Genomic DNA, 19,394 nt, shown 5'->3' with positions numbered 1-19,394 from the left:
TTTCCAAGTCTCGCGAGATCCTCGGTATCGCGAGATCTCGTGGAGCGCGCGCGAGGCGGCGGGAGATTCGAGTGGACGATGGTGGAGGAGGGGCGATGAGGAGTGGGTGGGGGGGAACTGGAGGTACAGAGGGGGTACGGGGAGTGGGTGGGGGGGGAACTGGAGGTACAGAGGGGGTACGGGGAGTGGGTGGGGGGGAACTGGAGGTACAGAGGGGGTACGGGGAGTGGGTGGGGGGGAACTGGAGGTACAGGGGGGGTACGAGGAGTGGGTGGGGGGGAACTGGAGGTACAGAGGGGGTACGGGGAGTGGGTGGTGGGGAACTGGAGGTACAGAGGGGTACGGGGAGTGGGTGGGGGGGGGGAACTGGAGGTACAGAGGGGGTACGGGGAGTGGGTGGGGGGGAACTGGAGGTACAGAGGGGGGTACGAGGAGTGGGGGGGGGGGCTGGAGGTACAGAGGGGGTACGGGGAGTGGGTGGGGGGGGGACTGGAGGTACAGAGGGGGTAGGAGTGGGGGGGGGGGGCTGGAGGTACGGGGGGGGGATACGGGGAGTGGGTGGGGGGGGGAACTGGAGGTACAGAGGGGTACGGGGAGTGGGTGGGGGGGGAACTGGAGGTACAGAGGGGGTACGGGGAGTGGGTGGGGGGGAACTGGAGGTACAGAGGGGGGTACGAGGAGTGGGGGGGGGGGGCTGGAGGTACAGAGGGGGTACGGGGAGTGGGTGGGGGGGGGACTGGAGGTACAGAGGGGGTAGGAGTGGGGGGGGATACGGGGAGTGGGTGGGGGGGGAACTGGAGGTACAGAGGGGGTACGGGGAGTGGGTGGGGGGGGGAACTGGAGGTACAGAGGGGGGGGTACAGGGAGTGGGGGGGGGAACTGGAGGAACAGAGGGGGTACGAGGTGGGTGGGGGGGAACTGGAGGTACAGGGGGGTACGAAGTGTGGGGGGGGGGGGGCTGGAGGTACAGAGGGGGTACGGGGAGTGGGTGGGGGGGAACTGGAGGTACAGAGGGGTACGGGGAGTGGGTGGGGGGGAGCTGGAGGTACAGAGGGGGGTACGAGGAATGGGTGGGGGGGGGGAACTGGAGGTACAGGGAGGGGTACGAGGAGTGGGTGGGGGGGGGAACTGGAGGTACAGAGGGGGTACGAGTGGGTGGGGGGGACTGGAGGTACAGGGGGGGGGGGTACGGGGAGTGGGTGGGGGGACTGGAGATAGAGGGGTACGGGGAGTGGGGAGTGGAAATTGTAGGAGTGGAAGGGAGGAGGAATTTGAGAGGATATTGGAGGTGAGGGGGGAATTGGAGGACGGGAGTGGGTACAAGGAGTGGGGGGGCTGGAGGGGAGGGGGTACGAGTGGGGGGGGGGGGATTGAAGAGGGGGAGGGGGGACTGGAGGGGAGGGGGGAAATGGAGAAGGGGAGGGGTACGAGTAGTGGGGAGAGTAAGCGATTTGGGGAAGAGGCGAGCAGCCTGGAGGAGGGATGGTGGGACTGGGGGGGGGGGGGGTGAAAAAGGGGGAGGTGGGAGGGGCACGGAAGGGGGGTGAGTAGAGGGCAGGGGCACTGGGAGGGGGGGAGAGGGGAAGGGAGGGGGAGAGGGGAAGGGAGGGGGAGAGCGTCACCATGGCAGTGACCCACCAGTCACGTGGGCATCTGTGAAAACGAGCTTTGTCGCTCATCGGATTCCTCTCGTACAAATATGGTCCAACACCATGTGAGACTAGGCTCTAAGGAAGGCTGTCTCGGGTGTGGACCAATCAACTTCAAGGACAGTGCATACATTATCAGAGTTATGTTTTTTGTTTGCATTCCGACCGCAGGTATTGTGGTCAATGCAAACATGACTCCTTGTAAAAAAAAGGTGTCAGTTTTGTTGCCAGATAAAAGGGTAATAAACCAATTATCATATTTTGCTACTGGCAAATGGGGTTCCAATGGTATAAATATTCTCATTTTGAATTTGGAAAAGATGCAAAAGATTACGACATCTAGTGTTCCAGGGTTAGGCCATCAGGCCAAGCTTATGTGGAGAGTCACTGGGCCGTGGTTACAAAGGCAGGATATCAGAATGGCCTTATTTTAATACAAAAATATTTGACCTGTAAAATCCCTTGAGCTGGAACTTCTCGTTTGCAAGATGTTACGTATTTATTTGTGGGCAGGGGCATCAATAAAGTTACTAAATTTCTGGGATGCTCAACTGGGACACATTGTGAGCTGGCACCCCCCAACCCATCACTCCTGCCCTCTTTTCAAAACAGTCACGCTACACTCAATCACCTCGCCCTGTCCACAGCGAGTAACCTCACACGCTTCGTGCCAAGGGCACGTGGGCAGGGTCAACCGGGTCATGGGCGAGCGGCCCTGCGTGTGGAAAATCCACCGGTCGGAGAAGTTTATGAAACCGAAGTTTGTCTTTAATCCACGCATCAAAAACGAGCAGTGTCGTTACAAAACGAGGGCCCGGTGCAATGGCAAGCAACTGGAGAACCGACGACGAAGCCTAACAGCATGGCCATCCATGAGTGTCACGCGTCAGGAAGGCTTTGTAACCACCATAAAATGTAAGGTTTTGGGAAAATATTTTTTGTTTTATACTCTTTGGTTCTTTCGGTAAAGTCACGTAGGTGAAAATAAATATAAATAAAAGTACATTTTTACTTTTTAAATTTTATTTATTTTTATTTTACTTTTATTTATTTTTATTTTCACCTACGTGACTTTACCGAAATAACCAAAGAGTATGGATCCTTGCAGTCACGAAAACTTCAAGTCTAGTTTTTTGTTTAGTTTTAATTGCATTATCCGCACGATGCCAGACACGTCCCCCCACCCCCCCCCCCGGTCATATACCGACGCACATTTTCAACTGCACATATTTGAAATGCCCTATGACACCGGCACTAACTACTGGGTTTTATTTACTTATCCTGGGACTGGAATGCACTCCCCTTCCTTTGAGCGCCTCCTTGCCTCGGAACGCAACCGTACCAAACCTCTTCCTTACCAAAAGCCACGCAGGACTTTAAAACACCTCTGGCAGGCCACACACAGAACACAGAAATTAGAAGGGGGAAAAAAACTGTCGCCAGAACGAAAGCAAATCCCCCCCCTCCTCGTCGTTCATTAATTGCGGCCAAGATGCTTCTTGCAGTGAGGAATATATATCGTTTGCAAGGCTGTTTGTAAGTGGTGGGTCCTCATGTGGCCGTCTGAAATGAAGTCACGGGCCGGACATGACTCACTGGTGGTATACGTTGTCGACCGCACTCTGCTGCCTCAAAGGTAGACGAAACCTAAGCAACACTTCTTGTAGATGTAGACACCAGGCGAAGTGCAGGGCTGTCTCACGTCAGTTTGAAGCTTCGTTACTGGGGGGGGGGGGGGGGGGCTATACCTTTAAGATGTGGACCAGTGCGAAATCAAGTCTCGTTTACCGTTTCGTTTGTCTTTTTTCCCCCAATTTTATTCCAACGGTGATAAAAATTGTCACGAGACAATATTAGCCACTTAAAACTCTGTGTTCGAGACTGGCCTATGGAAGGATATTTCACGAAACTTCTGAGATCTTGTCAAGTCAACTTTTTTTTATCAACAAATTCAAGGGTGTACACTTACACACGCCCAGCTATGCAGATGTGTGTGTGTATGATAGTGGTCGAACTGTAATTTAGCCAAATTTAGTGAGAAAATATTCCTGCGACGGCCTTCTTGTGCAAGTCATTGATGACCAGGCTGAGACCATCCCAGAACACTGGAGAACCCGGGTTTAACCACAGATTTCAGCCACACCAAAGTCTTATGTCGTATCAATGTAGCTTCAAACTCGTGCCCGACAGCCCACGACAGTCGAAGCGTGCATCTACAACTTAGAGACATTTGGCAAACTTTGAGCCGTGCGCGTCTGTAACCCGCACTGGGAAATAATTAAATCCTCGTGCCCTGAGTTTATCAAGGATCAGCAACGATGTCCAAAAGGCTTCGTCTTGATTTGAAGCTTTCGTGACTGCAGGAATCCATACTCTGTGGTTCTTTCGGTAAAGTCACGTAGGTCGAAAAATAAAATAAAAATAATATATCACGACGTTTCGATCGCAAACACAAGCAGTCGTCCTCAGGCAGAAAAATGTATCCAGCAGTTCGACTGCTGGATAATTTCACTGCTGGATTATTTTTTCCGCCTGAGGACGACCGCTTGTGTTGCGATCGAAACGTCGTGATGTTACTTGTATTTTGTTTTGTTTTTCTACCTACGTGACTTTACCGAAATAACCAAAGAGTATGGGCTTTTCGATTTAAAGCTTTCGTGACTGCAGGGATTCATCTTCTTGGTTCTTTCGGTAAAGTCACGTAGAAGGGAAATAATAAAATAATAAAAATAAAACATAATAAAATTTCGATTTAAAGCTTTCGTGACTGCAGGGATTCATCTTCTTGGTTCTTTCGGTAAAGTCACGTAGAAGGGAAATAATAAAATAATAAAAATAAAACATAATAAAATTTCGATTTAAAGCTTTCGTGACTGCAGGGATTCATCTTCTTGGTTCTTTCGGTAAAGTCACGTAGAAGGAAAATAATAAAATAATAAAAATAAAACATAATAAAATTTCGATTTAAAGCTTTCGTGACTGCAGGGATTCATCTTCTTGGTTCTTTCGGTAAAGTCACGTAGAAGGGAAATAATAAAATAATAAAAATAAAACATAATAAAATTTCGATTTAAAGCTTTCGTGACTGCAGGGATTCATCTTCTTGGTTCTTTCGGTAAAGTCACGTAGAAGGAAAATAATAAAATAATAAAAATAAAACATAATAAAATTTCGATTTAAAGCTTTCGTGACTGCAGGGATTCATCTCCTTGGTTCTTTCGGTAAAGTCACGTAGAAGGGAAATAATAAAATAAAAAAGATGTTTAATTTGTATTATTTTATTATTTCCCTTCTACGTGACTTTACCGAAAGAACCAAGAAGAAGTATAGGCTTTGTCTTGTTTCGCAATATCAACAAATATGTTACTATTCATATTCCAATTAAAAAGCCGTTCATCACAATAAAAACTAATCTAAAATGTAATTCTCAAGCCCCGTGGTGTATCGTGTAGTCAGTACTCCAACCCCTAGCTATTGACAAGGTCTCCAGCCTCTTTACGTGCTACGGATGAATGGCCATTGTCTGAAATGTCGCCTTAAAAATGATTGTTTTTGTTGTTGTTAATTTGCATTTCGGTGCGACAGATGTGAAAGGGTGAACTGTGGTGGGAAGAGAGGCCCGAAGTTTGGGGAATCCCTTACGACTTACGTTAACGCTTTGTACGTACGTTGAACTTCTTTCGCACCGTACGAAGCCAACCATGCTAATCGGAGGTGCTTTAGGAGGCATATCAACTCACACCGCGTGGAATAAATATGAACACGAGAAGTCCTCAGAGATAATGATAATATTGCAGTTTGTAACAAGCATGATCATTCACGGACATTAGTGACTGGAACTCTGAGGTGCCGAGCTGGTAAGAGTAATTGTAGCGTCATGAACAAAAACACTAAACACAAACTTACGTCAAAATATTATTAAATTACTCACCAGTCACTGATGACACTACATTTGCCGAAAACGTAATGTCAACAGCACGGATTGTAGTGTGCTACACAACCAATGTATACAACTTAGAGTATGTTTTGAAATGAACACTCACATATAATTCAGTATTAAATACAGCACTAAAGAAACAAAACTATTGCCATCGTGATTTAAGTTAGATCTACCCTATTAAAACTCGTCAAAGTAAAAGCTCCATTGAACGCAAACTTTCAGTGGATACCACAATCAGTGCTCAACCTATTCCTGTAACAACGATCCATCACATAAGCTTAAAAATGCTTCTTAACTTTCCCTTTTAAAACATTCTCACCCCCCCCCACCCACAACCCAGATCGCCAAACATGCCGGTGCGTGCCGATGCCACACACAGCTCGGATTCAAGCGTCGATTCGCGACCATAAAAAAATTAGGACGAAAAAAATGTATTCGTCAAGGAAAATCCATCCGTGGACATTCAGCAAATTCCTCCTTTTGAGCGTTTTCTAATTATATGTATATGTACATATATATAAGAAAAAAACGCTTTATACAGGAGGGGGTCCGGAATGCCTGAGAAAACCAACACACACGAACAACACAAACCTGCTACTTGGACTGGCTCATGCAGTCACGACCACGACCTCCATCCCTGCCCAGCAGGATGCACGCCAACACACACCACATCATCCAGCCTGGTTACTAGAACCAGCGATTCAGAAACTTGCTTCTGTCTTCGCGATCCAAAAAATCACAACCTCCACGACCGCCGGATTTACAGTTGTCCCCCATCGCAGCAACAAGGGCGGATATATACCGTGATGTTTGTGTTTACAAACGAGGACACTGCCAAGGGTCTATACAAAAATTCTAATTTGTAAAAATAAGTTACAATCGCGACTCTCGAAGCTCGAAAATTTGGAACGCCGGTCTAAGCAGCGTGGACACGTTGTTAGCTGCAACTCCACGCAACGCAGAATGCGCCATGTGGCGCCAGGATTGTCTTGTGATTTGCGGTGGTTTCAATTGTGTTTTTTTTTACCTTTATTTAATATTGCTATTTTTTTAGAGGCAAGATTAACAACAATATGAACTGAAAATGGGTTAAAATCTGGTCTTCATGGAAATAACGGCGTATTGGTGAGAAACACGGAGATTCTAGGGCACTCCACCCCTGCAGTAGCCCAGCATTTTGAAGATACACTGTACACATACAACATTCACCACCTGTGTTATTAACACTGCGTTAGGCTGTATATATATATATTTTTTAAAACGTTAGAAAGACAGTGTTCATGATAAAAGAGGATTTCAGTTCTGCATCACTGCCAACAAACCCGACCGATCGTAAACACAGCACGAATGGTGAAACAAGCGAGGGTTACACGAGGTAGCCCACCGCTATGCGAGCGTTGCTTTTCGCTCAACGCAAGGAGGCATCGTTAGTTGGGGGGAGGGTAAAGAGAAGAGTCTAATAAATAGGTTGCAACTCTATAAAGTTTCTAATACGCAAAATAACCACTCGAACAGTTCCCTCGAGCTGTTGATACAAAATACTGATGTAGTGAGTGTGCGTGGCCACCAAAAGATTACAAACCACGTGCTCATATATATATAACCATTCAAGCTGTATAAACTTAGCTTATTGCTTAATTCAGCCTCATCCCATGTGTGAGGGCTGAACGTTATAGATATTAAATAGCCGTCTCGGATTAGGCAAAGACAGGCCGATTGAAAGTGACCTCACTACTAGTTCTGCGGTGTCAACTTCCAGGACAGTTTCCCAACATGACAATGGGAGGCTCTGCCAAGGGGCGTTCCAAAATCTTTTTTTATCGCCCAACGCCATACGTGACCCGCCCAACTAGGTAACACCAAACCGAAGGAATAGAGTTTGAAAAGATAAAACACTTTTGGTGCAATTCTGAACGTGCCCATAGGGGCATTTCACTTCTTTTGGCCATTTCTGGCAGCAATCGGCAAGATCTGTCCTGGCAGAGAAGTAAAAATGCAAAGGTAAAAGTGCAGCCCTGCCATTGCTCACTCATGCTGCTGCTGCTAGCAAAAGGGCATCCATTAGAGGTAGCTAAAGGGAGCCCCTCCTTAGGGTATTGTGGTATATTCTTCCACTCTGGCCAGATGCCCTGGTAGAAGTGGGAATACTCACACTTTACCCCACCACACGCAACCAACTGACTTACTGTGCTACACCCATTTACATTGCAGGGATAGGCAGAGGCGGGAGGATTTAAGAAACCTGCTCCGTTGTTTCATCTGCCGAGCCAGATCAAATCGAAACCAGCCACTTCTGGATTGCTGGTCCAGCGTGAAATCGAGCCCTTTTAAAACTCGAGACTTTCACGGTAGGGGAAGGGGGGGGGTGGGCAGCCGGCATTTCCACGCCACTTTTCACAATCAGTGGACCATGTGCTCGTCGAGCAGAACGTCCATGTGCTGCCGATGCTGGTGGTTGTTATTGTTGTTGTTGTGGTTGTGGTTGTTGGCGTGGCGAGCGTGCCGCGCGTGCAGTTGCGGCAGCGGATGCTGCTGGGCGCCCCCCGTCGTCGTCACGGCGGTGGTTGCGCCGGGCGGCATGAACTGCCGGAAAATGCTGACGCTGCCGTGCCAGAACGTGGGCTGCGGCAGGCGGCCGACGACCTCCCAGCGTCCCGCGGCCGGGTCGTAGCACTCCACCATGTCGGACAGCTCGAACGAGTCGTCGTAGCCGCCCGAAACGTACAGGCGGCCGCCCAGCGGGGCCACGCTGCCGCCGACGTGCACCTGCGACGCCAGAGCATCGGTTCTTTCGTTAAGATGGATTTTTAGCGTCGTGGAACGTGGATCGAATCAGGCGCGTGCTGGTAACGATGATTGCAAATTATGATAATCGTTGTGATGAATTCATGATGATGGTTGTGATGATGATGATGGTGGTGGTGTTATAATAATACTGAAGCTGTTGATGCCGACAACTATGCTGCTGCTGATGATGTTGGTGGTGATGATCATGATAGTAGTGGTGGTAAAGATAATACTGAAGCTGTTGATGTAGACGATAATGATGGTGCTATTGCTGCTGCTGCTACTGATGATGGCAATTACAATGACGGTGATACGACTGTGGATGAAGACGATGATGACGCAGGTGATTAACCCGAGGCCACATCACCTGGTTCATGGGAGGAATCCTGATCCACCTCGATTTTATGGGATCCAGAGCATCCACCTGCGTAGAGTCCTCCCTAAAGGACACAAACAGAACAAAGGCACAGGCCCACATCGTTAGCATGTGCACTAAAAAAGTCACTGGGCGGGATTTCAAACGCATATTTGTGAAATCTCAAGTCCGCGCGTGGATGCACTGTGCTGCGACATTTGTGATTGGACACTACACCTTATGACACAATGCCGATAGCACACCGGGAATAAAGTTGCAAAAACACAACAAAAGTCAACAAGAGTACCACACATATTGTCTCATTGTCCTACTGCTGTCTAAAATAATATGGATACAATGTTAACTCTTGAGGTGGTGGTCTCATACAAGGCCATGTGCATTATACGCACACACATACAGTATGGAGATGGCTCGTGATAATAAACAAATGATGGGGGAACGAATCCTACGGTCACGATCTTGCCTTTTGCTGTCTGAAAGATCCACATTACTCATAAATTGTTTCCAGCCTGCAACGTGATTTTCTGTCCCGTGAGATTCTCACCGTTTACACAGAGTGTTACATTTGGTGAGGAGAGTAAAGGCTGTTTCGGCTGTGAAGCTGCCTTTGTGTCCCGGCAGGATTTGGCGCCTCTCAATGCTGCACTGTTTGACCGCAGCCCGGCATTCCGCAAAGGGCATCGAGAAATAAAAATATAAAATAAACTAAACTATGGCCAACACTATCGGTGAAATGAATCTCCCCCGTAAATTAACCTCGCACCGACGGCGTGACGGGCACAATTTTACACCCCGACGAAACGCGCCACCGACTTAGCCAAACACCTGCCAAACGTCGGCGCCCTACGCACTTGCCAGGACATTCTTCGCGCATCGCTTTACAAGGATGTAACACGTGCTCTCTGTGTTGCTCAACCCAAAGCCGATCTCTGGTTATTGCAAAACATTCACGTCGCAGCTAAAAGAAACACTCCGTGAACGTACTGTACTTGCGAGCGAAAACGACGTAAGCTAAATATTTACGTCGGACATTTCACGAGCGTTCTTTTTCGAGAAAATGTTCCGACCGTCGACGCGGCGGAGTCGGGCAGGAGACGAGCGGCGCAAGTTGGGAGGAGCAGGTCACGGGACGGGGGCGAGGGCGAGGGTGCACGAGGGGGGGTTTTAAATAAATTCAGAGTCGTTACAACGCGCGGTAAATAATGCTGCGTGTAAAGCGAGCTCGGCTTTGGCACGGGGCATTATTTTTGTCGCGCCGGTCTCTGGGTTCGTCCGGCTACGGTGTCATTCTGCCACATTCCACGAGCACTCGCAGCGACATTTCTAATTTCTCAACGGTGGCATGTGATGCGTTATTCACGAAAACAACATAAATAGGTCAAGGACGTGAAAGGCTTGTTTACGCTCTCATACGTACGGGACAACAACAGGTGCTCTTTTAGCGATGCTTCTAGCAATGATTTAACATTTCCTTGTGCGTGCGTGCGCACGCGTGTGTATGGAGGGTGCAGTGGCGATGCAGAAGGTAGCGCGCTATGCTAAGAACCTGGAAACAAGCGTTTGTTTCTCTCGACCACAACTAGCACGAGCGGCAGGTGATATCGAAAGCGGTCCTCGATCACCCCCCACCCCTCCCGCCACAAACACAGAAACCTACAGTGAACAGCATGGAGACGTATTGTCAAATAACCCACTATGACCAGTGCGGTGTGGGCAGTGGCTTGAAAAGAAGGGCCGTACATGTACATACTCGTCAAAATGTGATCCCAATTGAGTCACGAGATATTATTCAGCGTTGGGATGTTAGGCCCAATACCAGTTACATTGTGTGTGTGCTTTTTTTTAGCTATGGAACGAAACCAGAGAACCGGGAGGAAACCCACGCAGAACAGCCGGGCGGTGTGTGGCTACGCACTCCTGTAATCGAGCACTGTGGAGGCGAGGGTTGGCGAATTGCACGGCTGTTGCGCAACTCCCTTCCCGGTCGGTGGCGAGGTGCCCGTTACCCTGGTGGCTTGCCAGGAAGAAGGCGGTACACAGAGGTCGCAAACGGGTTTTGATTCCTTACCCGTACCCGGCCGCACCAGGGTCGCAAACGGGTACCCGTACGGGTACCCGGCCGGGTACGGGTAGCCGTTCCCTACCCGTACCCGTACCCTACCCGAAATGAGTGACAAACGGTTACTCACCAGTGACTCACGATCTACCCGTACCCGTACCCGGCCGCACCAGGGTCGCAAACGGCTACCGGTACCCGTACCTGGCCGGGTACAGGTAGCCGGGTATTGGGTAGGGTACGGGTATCGGGTACCCGGTTGCGACCTCTGGCGGTACAGCAAAGTGCGGAACTAATATTATCCGTCCATTCTGTACGGGATAGAACGAGTGATTCACCGATTGGAGTGTTGCCCCCCTTGCCTGCGTGGGGTTTTCTCCGGGTGCTTCTGTTTCCTCCCACGCGCACTGACACTCATTGATCGTCTGAAAACACGTTAATATTAAAAAAACGTTTAATGGGGGACCCTCCTGAAAATGAGTCCTTGTTATCAGTGTCGCTTTCCAGGGTAAACAAGTACGGGAGATAATCGATGATCCAGTGGCTTTGGGGGGGGGGGGAGGGGTGCCGGGTTTTCAAAAACGCGGGACAATCACGAATCATTATTATTTAAAATAGCTTAGTTTTGAAAATTATTGTACGACGCTGTTTTTAGTGTTTCAAATTAGTTTCCTATGTTCAATTGGCATAAATAAACATCCTACTTTTAAAAGTTACCGCATTTATTGTACTGTACTTACCACTCCAATATGGAAGACTGTACGGGGTGATGTATATACGCGCAGTAGTTTCATTAAGTTGTACGTGGTGTATAATGTACTGTAAAAATATTCAACACTGAAATCCAGCACAGCTATTTATTTTGTCAGGCACGTTGTGCCAACCGATAGCCAGACTGGTTACAGCCTTTGGAGCGGTTTTGTTAGTTTCGCCAGATCGGCCAGGGACCGCTGGATAATGTTGGAAGCCAGAAAATAGCGCGGTGCCGGATAATCGATGCTCAACAGTAATAACAATAATGCTAATACAGGGGAAGAATACAAATCTCCACACACAAAGTACATCCGAGTCAGGAATGAAACCCCTTCTTGCTCCGGGGAATGTCGGGGAGGGGGTGGGGTGAACAAGCGCGCGCACTGCGCCACCGTGCCGCCCACCTGATGAAGTAAATGATCCCGTCGAGCGCCACCACGTCCAGCACGTACGACCAGCCGGGCATGCCGTCGGCGCATTCGATCTCGCTCCACGAGTCGGCGTCGGGCTCGTAGCAGTGCACCACCACGTCGGTGATGACCCCGCCGGCGCCCCAGCCCAAGCCGCCGCCGGCCAGCCGCGGCGAGCCCACGGCGTAGACGCGCCCGCGGCACGCGGTGGCCGACACGTTCTCCAGCGGCTGGGGGAGCGCGCGCATCGGGCGCCAGAGGCCCTCCGCCGGGTCGAAGCACTCGCAGCCGTCGGGCGCCACCACGTAGAGGCAGCCGGCGAGCGCGGCGCTGGCGTGGTACTCGCGCGCGCGGCTCATCTCCGGCGCCTCCGACCACTCGTTGACGCCCGAGTTGTAGCGCCACACGCTCGAGAAGACGGTGGTGCCGTCGGAGCCACCTGGCGGTGGCGCGTGGGTGGGTAGGGGGGGGTGGGCAGGCAAGCAGGAATTGGGTGAGAGGATAGCCGAGCGGGTTGCGTGGATGAGAGAAGTCGATGGAAGGGGCAATTATCAAAGGAATTTAATGACTGCACCAAAACCATTTGCTTGTACAAAACCATCCGTAGCTTTCAATTGAAACAAATTACAGGAATGGGTAGAGTTTACTTTTGCCTAAAACCCAATACAAACCACTTTGTTTTACCTACATCAAAGGTATAAGACAGTACATAGCTCATCATCAATATCAGAATGAGCCCTTACACCTCATTATAAAATGAAAACTGTAAGCACTGCGACAGATGGACTCACAGGTGGCCGAGTCTAGATTTATGGTCATTATACGTCTGTAGGATGGACAAAAGGAAAATTAAAAGTCCGTCGTTTGGAAAAATTTAAGGAACCGGAAAGAGGGGAAGACCTAACAGAGAATAGCTTGACAACGACAGAAGAGATCGGTGCCAGAAAAGATGTGGCACTACTTGAGCATATTGGCACAAGACAGAGGAAAGTGACAGCAAAAGACGAAATGTGCAGTGGGCACCTACGGCTAATCTGTCCATGGAGCTATACTCTTTGGTTGTTTCGGTAAAGTCACGTAGGTATAAAATAAAATAAATTAAACCACGACGTTTCGGGACGCAACACAAGCGTCCGTCATCAGGTGGGACAACCACAGCAAGAAACAATTGCTGAAGTTATACCTACGTGACTTTACCGAAAGAACCAAAGAGTATGCCCATGGAGCGTTTGACAATGATGACGATGATGATGATGACAATGATGACGATGATGACAATGATGACAATGATGACGAGGATGACGATGATGACGACGATGACGATGATGACGATGATGACGACGATGACGATGATGACGATGATGACGACGACGATGATGACGATGATGATGACAACGATGACGATGATGACGATGATGACGACGATGACGCAAGCGCGCCCCCCCCCCCCCCACCTGTAACGTAGATGTCATTGCCCAAAGCGGCGATGCTGTACCCGCCTCCCACGCGCTCGGGCAGGGCTGCCAGGTAACGCCACTGTCCCGTCACAGGGTTGTGGCAGTCGACCGACACCAGCTCCTCGCAGTCCTGGTCGCAGCCGCCGACCGCCACCAGGATCTCGGCGAGGCCCGTCGACGGGCGCGGGTGGAAGCGCAGCGGGCACAGGCGGTCGTGCCGGTCCTGAGGCGGGCAAGGCGGAGGAGGGGGGGGGCTCGTCACGTTCGGTCGTTCTCCCCAAGTTTTATTCCGCCTCCTGCCTTTGGCTTCGTCGTGCGACGAGACCGAACGTCCGCTCGGATCTCTCGCCGAGCCACGTGTCGAAAGGAGATATCACAGAACTACTTCTGAGATCCCTTAAAGTGACCTCTTATCCAGGCCAGAGATGCAATGACCTCACCCCACTGCGCCGTACACATGACAGTCAAATCAAACATTTACCTGTTAATTCCCAAGGCTGGCAGTTTTGCCAAAGCAAAAACCCAAACGTGGCTGAGACCATCGGACCTGCTGCAAGAAATCCCATCGCACACACACCGTGCGCCCGTTACCTGCAGGGCGCCCTGGAGGACGCGAGCCTCACGCAGCAGGCGCAGGCAGCGTGGGGAGCGGTGCACCAGCGGCTCGCTCTCGACATGCGCCAGCAGGAAGAAGCGTCGCACAAACGGGAGACGTACGCGCTCAAACAGCTCGGGCCAGAACCGCTGGCGGTTCTGCTCGCACAAGGAAAGACAGAGAGACCCCGTGTAGCCTTAATAGACTGTGGGGGCAAGTGGTGTTAGCAAGCACCTATGAAGGCCGGCACAGCACACGAGGGGGTGGGAGGGCCCGCACCACGCCCGGCCGCCTTTGTCTCCTTAGTCGCCCAAGGGGAGGCCCAGGACCAGTTTAGATAATCGTCACTGGTGTTGGCCGTGAGCGAGAATCGACCTCGGGTAGCCGGGTACGTAGTGCAGCACACTAAGCATTGCACTACCGCTCTGCTCTCACACAAAGGCGCACGCACAAACGCCGGTGTAAAGACGAGGATCGTCCGCCTAGCAGCTGCAGACTGTAGGTGCAAGTGGTACAGTATTCATGAGCGTCTACTCAGGCAAGCTCGGCAGCATCAAGGGCTATTGCGATCCGCGCCATGCCCTCAGAGGTACAGTTCGTAAATGTACAGCCGTTCGGTCAATCCAGTGAAGGATGAGGGCCTCCCTACGATAATCCGTTCCTAAAGAGGTGGGCTTGCTTCCCGTGCCCAGCCAGGGGGTGCTGGGGGCGGCACCTGTGGGTCGGCGTGCACCCAGCGCAGCGCCAGCTGGTAGGCCGCCTCCTCCTTGTCGACGGAGAGGCGGTCGTCTCCCAGGAGCTCCGACAGGCGCTTGGCGGGCAGCCGCTCAAAGTCCTCGCTGGCGCCGATCTCGGCGATGTGTCCCAGCGCGAAGACCCGCGCGTCCTCCACCAGCGAGGGGCACGCAAACGCCTCCGCAAACGCCTGCCGGGGGGGGGGGGGCGCGTGGGCCCCAACGGGCAGCAGGAGGAGGGAGTGCAGGAGGAGGAGGGGGAAGATGGGGTGCAAGGAGGTGAAGGAAGAGGAGTAGGACGGGGGGGTGGTGAGATGCAGACAAAAGTTGTAGCAGGATGAGAGAGCGCGATGAAAAGGGGTTGATGGAGGAGATGGAGAGCAGCAGCAGGAGGAGGGGCGGCAGGAGGTTTAGGAGGAAGAGAAGGCGGAAGAGGAGGCATCGCAGAAAAGGGAAGGATAAGAGAAGGATATAAAAACTAAACTAAACCAACGACACACTCGAAATGGAAACTGTAGCTATTCAACGCACGCTCCTGAGCTACAGCGATCGATTATAATTCAATCGGCGAAATCGCTGCATCGTCGCGCCGCTACATCGAGATTGCCAGGCGTCGCCACCTGCATGTCCAGGCAGTTGGCGGGGTCGAGGTGCCGGGCCAGGTAGCGGCAGCACGCCTCCTTGACGGCCGGGAACTGCAGGAGATCGGCAGCCCTCAGCAGGGGCTCGGCGTTGTCTCCCGTGACGCACACGCGGCCCGTGTACGCAAAGTCCAGCAGCAGGCTCAGCGACCTGGCGCTCACCTGGTCGCAAGCACCCACACACGAGGCGTTGTGAGTTCACACACGCACAACTCGCTGGCACACAAGTGGGTGGGTGTCGCGGAGTGGCTCACGGGTCAGAGAAACCGAGATCCTGCGGTCGGATTCAAGCAGTCTCCCGTAATTAATCAGGGTTCTTGATGGTCTCGACTCCTTCACAATCGAGTGCACACAAAAATAAACCTGTTACATGCATTTTTATTTTACTTACTTTGGCTAAATTCCAGGTTTTAGAATTAAAAACGTGGTCTGACTGCAACGTGACGGACATTTTCTTACTTTTTTCGTCTTGTTGATTTATTTTATTTTGCCTTCGCCCCTGTTTTGCATCACCCATGTTTTTGTTAAGTCGAAACGAGATGCCGTGGCATTTATGCAAACTAATACTTGGACAACCTTATACTTATTTTCCTACGGCAGGGCGTGTTGGATTTCGCCCCTCTTTGTAGCTGTAGGTGGGGGGAGGATCACATGATTCCACATTCACGAACCATAAAGTCACGCGTACGAACCGATTCCCGCGCCATGGGCATTGTCGAACGCCTTGCGAACAATCAAACGGCAAAACCATCCGACCGATGGCGTCGGCGGCGACGTCTCTCTACGCGACGGCACTCAGCGCTGGAGGGGATCGGTGCGGTTGGAGGGGGGTGGTGGCGTTGGGTGGGGTTGGGGGGCGTCGGTCATCTCACCTCCTGGAGCTGCACGGTCTGCTCGCGGCTCTCGCGCAGCGGCCCCCCCCGCGAACATGGCGCGGAAGTAGGGGCTGGCGGCGGCGAGGACGGCACGGTGGCACGGGTAGGTCAGCCCGTCGGCGGACAGCGCCACGTCGCACAGCTTGCCCTGCGCTCGCAGCTCGGCCAGCCCAGCCAGCAGGGCGCCCGCGTACGTTGTGTCTTGCTGGCACAACGTCTCGTCGTCGTCGCTGCCGATGATGACGAAGTTGCCCGCCCGGATCTCGTCCTCCTCCATCTTGGCGCGCTTCACACCGGAGCGACGGGCGCCTACAGAGATGCACAGGAGTCGCGGGCGTCACACATGGGGGGCGGCGGTTGAACAAGATGTACTGTATTATCCGGGTTACAAGACGAACCTCTGCAAAGCAAACGTTTAAGGGACGTGTCCGATAATTGTTGTGTTTGGTTTGTTGTCCGTCCCCCGCACCTCTGATTAGCGCGGTTGGCTAAGTACGGTGCGAAAGAAGTTCAACATACATAGAATCCGGCATGTGGCCTTTAATGCCACCACGGCCACTTCAACCAAGATTTAAATAACTTTAAAATTGTCAAGTTCAGATTGATTTTGTTCGACCAGATGAGAAGTCAAGAGACCGGGATAGTCTCTCTGCCAAACCAAGGAAGGAATATTCCAAACGGAAACGCATCCATCTCGTGACATGGTGCTAAGAGCACAAGTTCAACAAATACTAAACAGAATATGTAAATTAAGTGAAATATCCAAAATCACTTGCGTACATTTAGTAGTATAAAACCAGCCAGGCGTTGATGTCTTTAGGGCGCTGGACTCAAACGGTTGAAAGTTCAACTCCAGGTCAGTGGTCATCTCGGCCCTTCATTGTTATCCCTTCCAGCAGGGATAAAATTAGAACCACTTTACGAAAGGTCAACAACGGTGGGTGTCGTATTAAGACTGCCCACTACAGTAACGAGAAAATGTTCCGTTGTTTTCTCAAGAGAAGCCATGCAGTTGAGCACTCAGCAACAGACCAGTTGAGCATGAGGACAGCTTTACATATCGAACCGAAATATAATAACACACCCAAATAGTATGATATAACATTAAGTTTAATTATTCACTTCGAAAAGATTCATACGGATGGGGATCTGTAGACAACAGACTGAGAGACTTGGTTTCTAGCCAGTAAGGATACTTTCACAATGGTTTAAAATAACATCCGCTTACAAAGGAAACGCACGCACACTATGTGAATCAAGTATGTCCACCGCTTTTAGTTTCCAGGAGTTTTCCAGCACAACGTGCGTCACCTTGGTAAGTAACAGCAGGGCTATTCACCGACACGAAAGTAGAACTGGCAAGAGGTTTCGTTTAAATCAACTTTCTTTGTAAATCACTCCCAAGTCGTATTTATAAACAACAAAAGCACGCGTGGAATCTCTTTGCCTCTCCAACACCGACGTGTACCACCGCGTACCACCGCGTGGGTACACATCTTTTGAATTCATCTTCATCGCCAAAGATAACAAAAGTCTGAGAGTACAAGGGTTTCAGGTGCGGTAAAATCACCGTGTCACTTGAGTTGAAAGAACATTTGTGTTTAATCTTCTTGGTTCTTTCGGTAAAGTCACATAGAAGGGAAATAATAAAATAATAAAAATACAACATAATAAAATACAATGTTGAATTTTTATTATTTTATTATTTCCCTTCTACGTGACTTTACCGAAAGAACCAAGAAGATGAATCCCTGCAGTCACGAAAGCTTTAAATCGAAAAATTCGTGTTTAAGTTGATTTTTGCCGAACCAGGTGAGAACTCAAGAGGGCCAGGAGAGTCTCATTTGCGAGCGTGACCTCGGTCACCAAAATGACGAGAGCCAAAACAAATAAAAGTAAAGCGACGGACCAAAACCGTCCACCAAAACCCGCACTTTGCTTTACGAACCCCCCCTGGAAACACAAACGCAGACTCCCATTCAGATTTCTGTGTAAATAGCGCGAAGGAACAGGTTGAACAACGGCGTCACGCACCACTGTCGCACAACGCAAACACACGGACACTGCATCCTTGTGTAACGAACAAGGAGGGAGACTCACAGACAAAAGGCTCCAAAAGGTCACAGACGGACGTCGCAAGAGTTAGACGGCACTCCCCTCTCCAAAACTTACGGGAATCCAAGCTCGATCAGCCTCCTGTCGCCTCGCTCGCGGGGGGAGCTGTCACAAGTTTCCAAGTCGCTTGCGTTGGGAGCGTTGTGGTGGCAACTCTGCTCGGGATGTCCACCGCCTCTGCCAAACGCGAGCGAGAGCAGTCCGTTATGTACGAGGCCGCGACGTCAGCTGCGAGGCGTGGGCAAGCTCCGGGTGCCGCCAGCTATGCGCGGAGTTTTCTAAAAATAGCAGCCCGCGCCAGACGCATGAAAAACACTCACTCGCACAACGTGCATCACACGGTCCTGTGGCTTCACCAGAAAAGAACGTCCTCTTGCAGACGTTGACTGGTGAGGGTTGCGCGGTAGAGTCACGTCGACTTGCGCAAGCTCTACACACACACGCACACAAAGATTCAACTTACAGCCTACGTAAGTGCTTGTGCTGATCGTGAGCAACTTATCCACGCCGGCAGGGTACAGATGGGGCTGGTGGGGTAACTCACCACACCCTGGCACCTATGTCTCCCCAGTGGTGATGTTTACACAGTGCATCTGGAACTCATTTAAGGCCGAGCTGACCAATGGGAGGCCCAGGAGCAGTTCAAATAATCACAATCAAGCTAAACTAAAATATTTTTTTTTATTTGACCAGGTAATACCCACTGAGCAATATCGCTCTTTTTCAGAAAGACCTACTGAAGCTGGCCATGGCCAGGAATCAAACTCGGGCTGCCTGGTTCATAGCGCAGTACGCAAACCACTATGCTACCATTCCACAAACACACAGATGTACGCTGAACATACTTACAAAGTTGGGGATACGTGTCAGAGCAATGGTGGCAGAACCTCATGGCCAGACGTGGTCACAATAAACGAGCCCCGCATTATTTGGGATTCTGGGCACATATTTAAACATTAATGGCCATGCCCTGTGAATAGGAGACGTACAAAGGGCCTCTTAAGTG

General features: G+C 50.8%; 1 protein-coding gene across 1 annotated transcript; it reads right to left on the bottom strand.

The window, feature by feature from the left end:
- Positions 1–5,422: 5,422 nt before the first annotated feature.
- On the bottom strand, positions 5,423–17,885 carry LOC144728397 (kelch-like protein 21). Its single transcript, XM_078607801.1, is given in 10 exon segments — positions 5,423–8,355; positions 8,744–8,816; positions 11,966–12,410; positions 13,426–13,651; positions 14,020–14,181; positions 14,739–14,948; positions 15,378–15,560; positions 16,271–16,318; positions 16,320–16,582; positions 17,054–17,885. Coding segments are annotated over 10 exon segments (2,064 nt in total). The 5' UTR covers positions 17,142–17,885; the 3' UTR covers positions 5,423–7,989.
- Between the last annotated feature and the right edge of the window lie 1,509 nt (positions 17,886–19,394).

Source organism: Lampetra planeri, chromosome 28 (assembly GCF_965212315.1).
Source record: "Lampetra planeri chromosome 28, kcLamPlan1.2.h2, whole genome shotgun sequence".
Lineage (NCBI taxonomy): Eukaryota > Metazoa > Chordata > Hyperoartia > Petromyzontiformes > Petromyzontidae > Lampetra > Lampetra planeri.
Note: the sequence above shows the minus strand (reverse complement) of the source record. Positions and strands in the feature narration are given on the sequence as shown.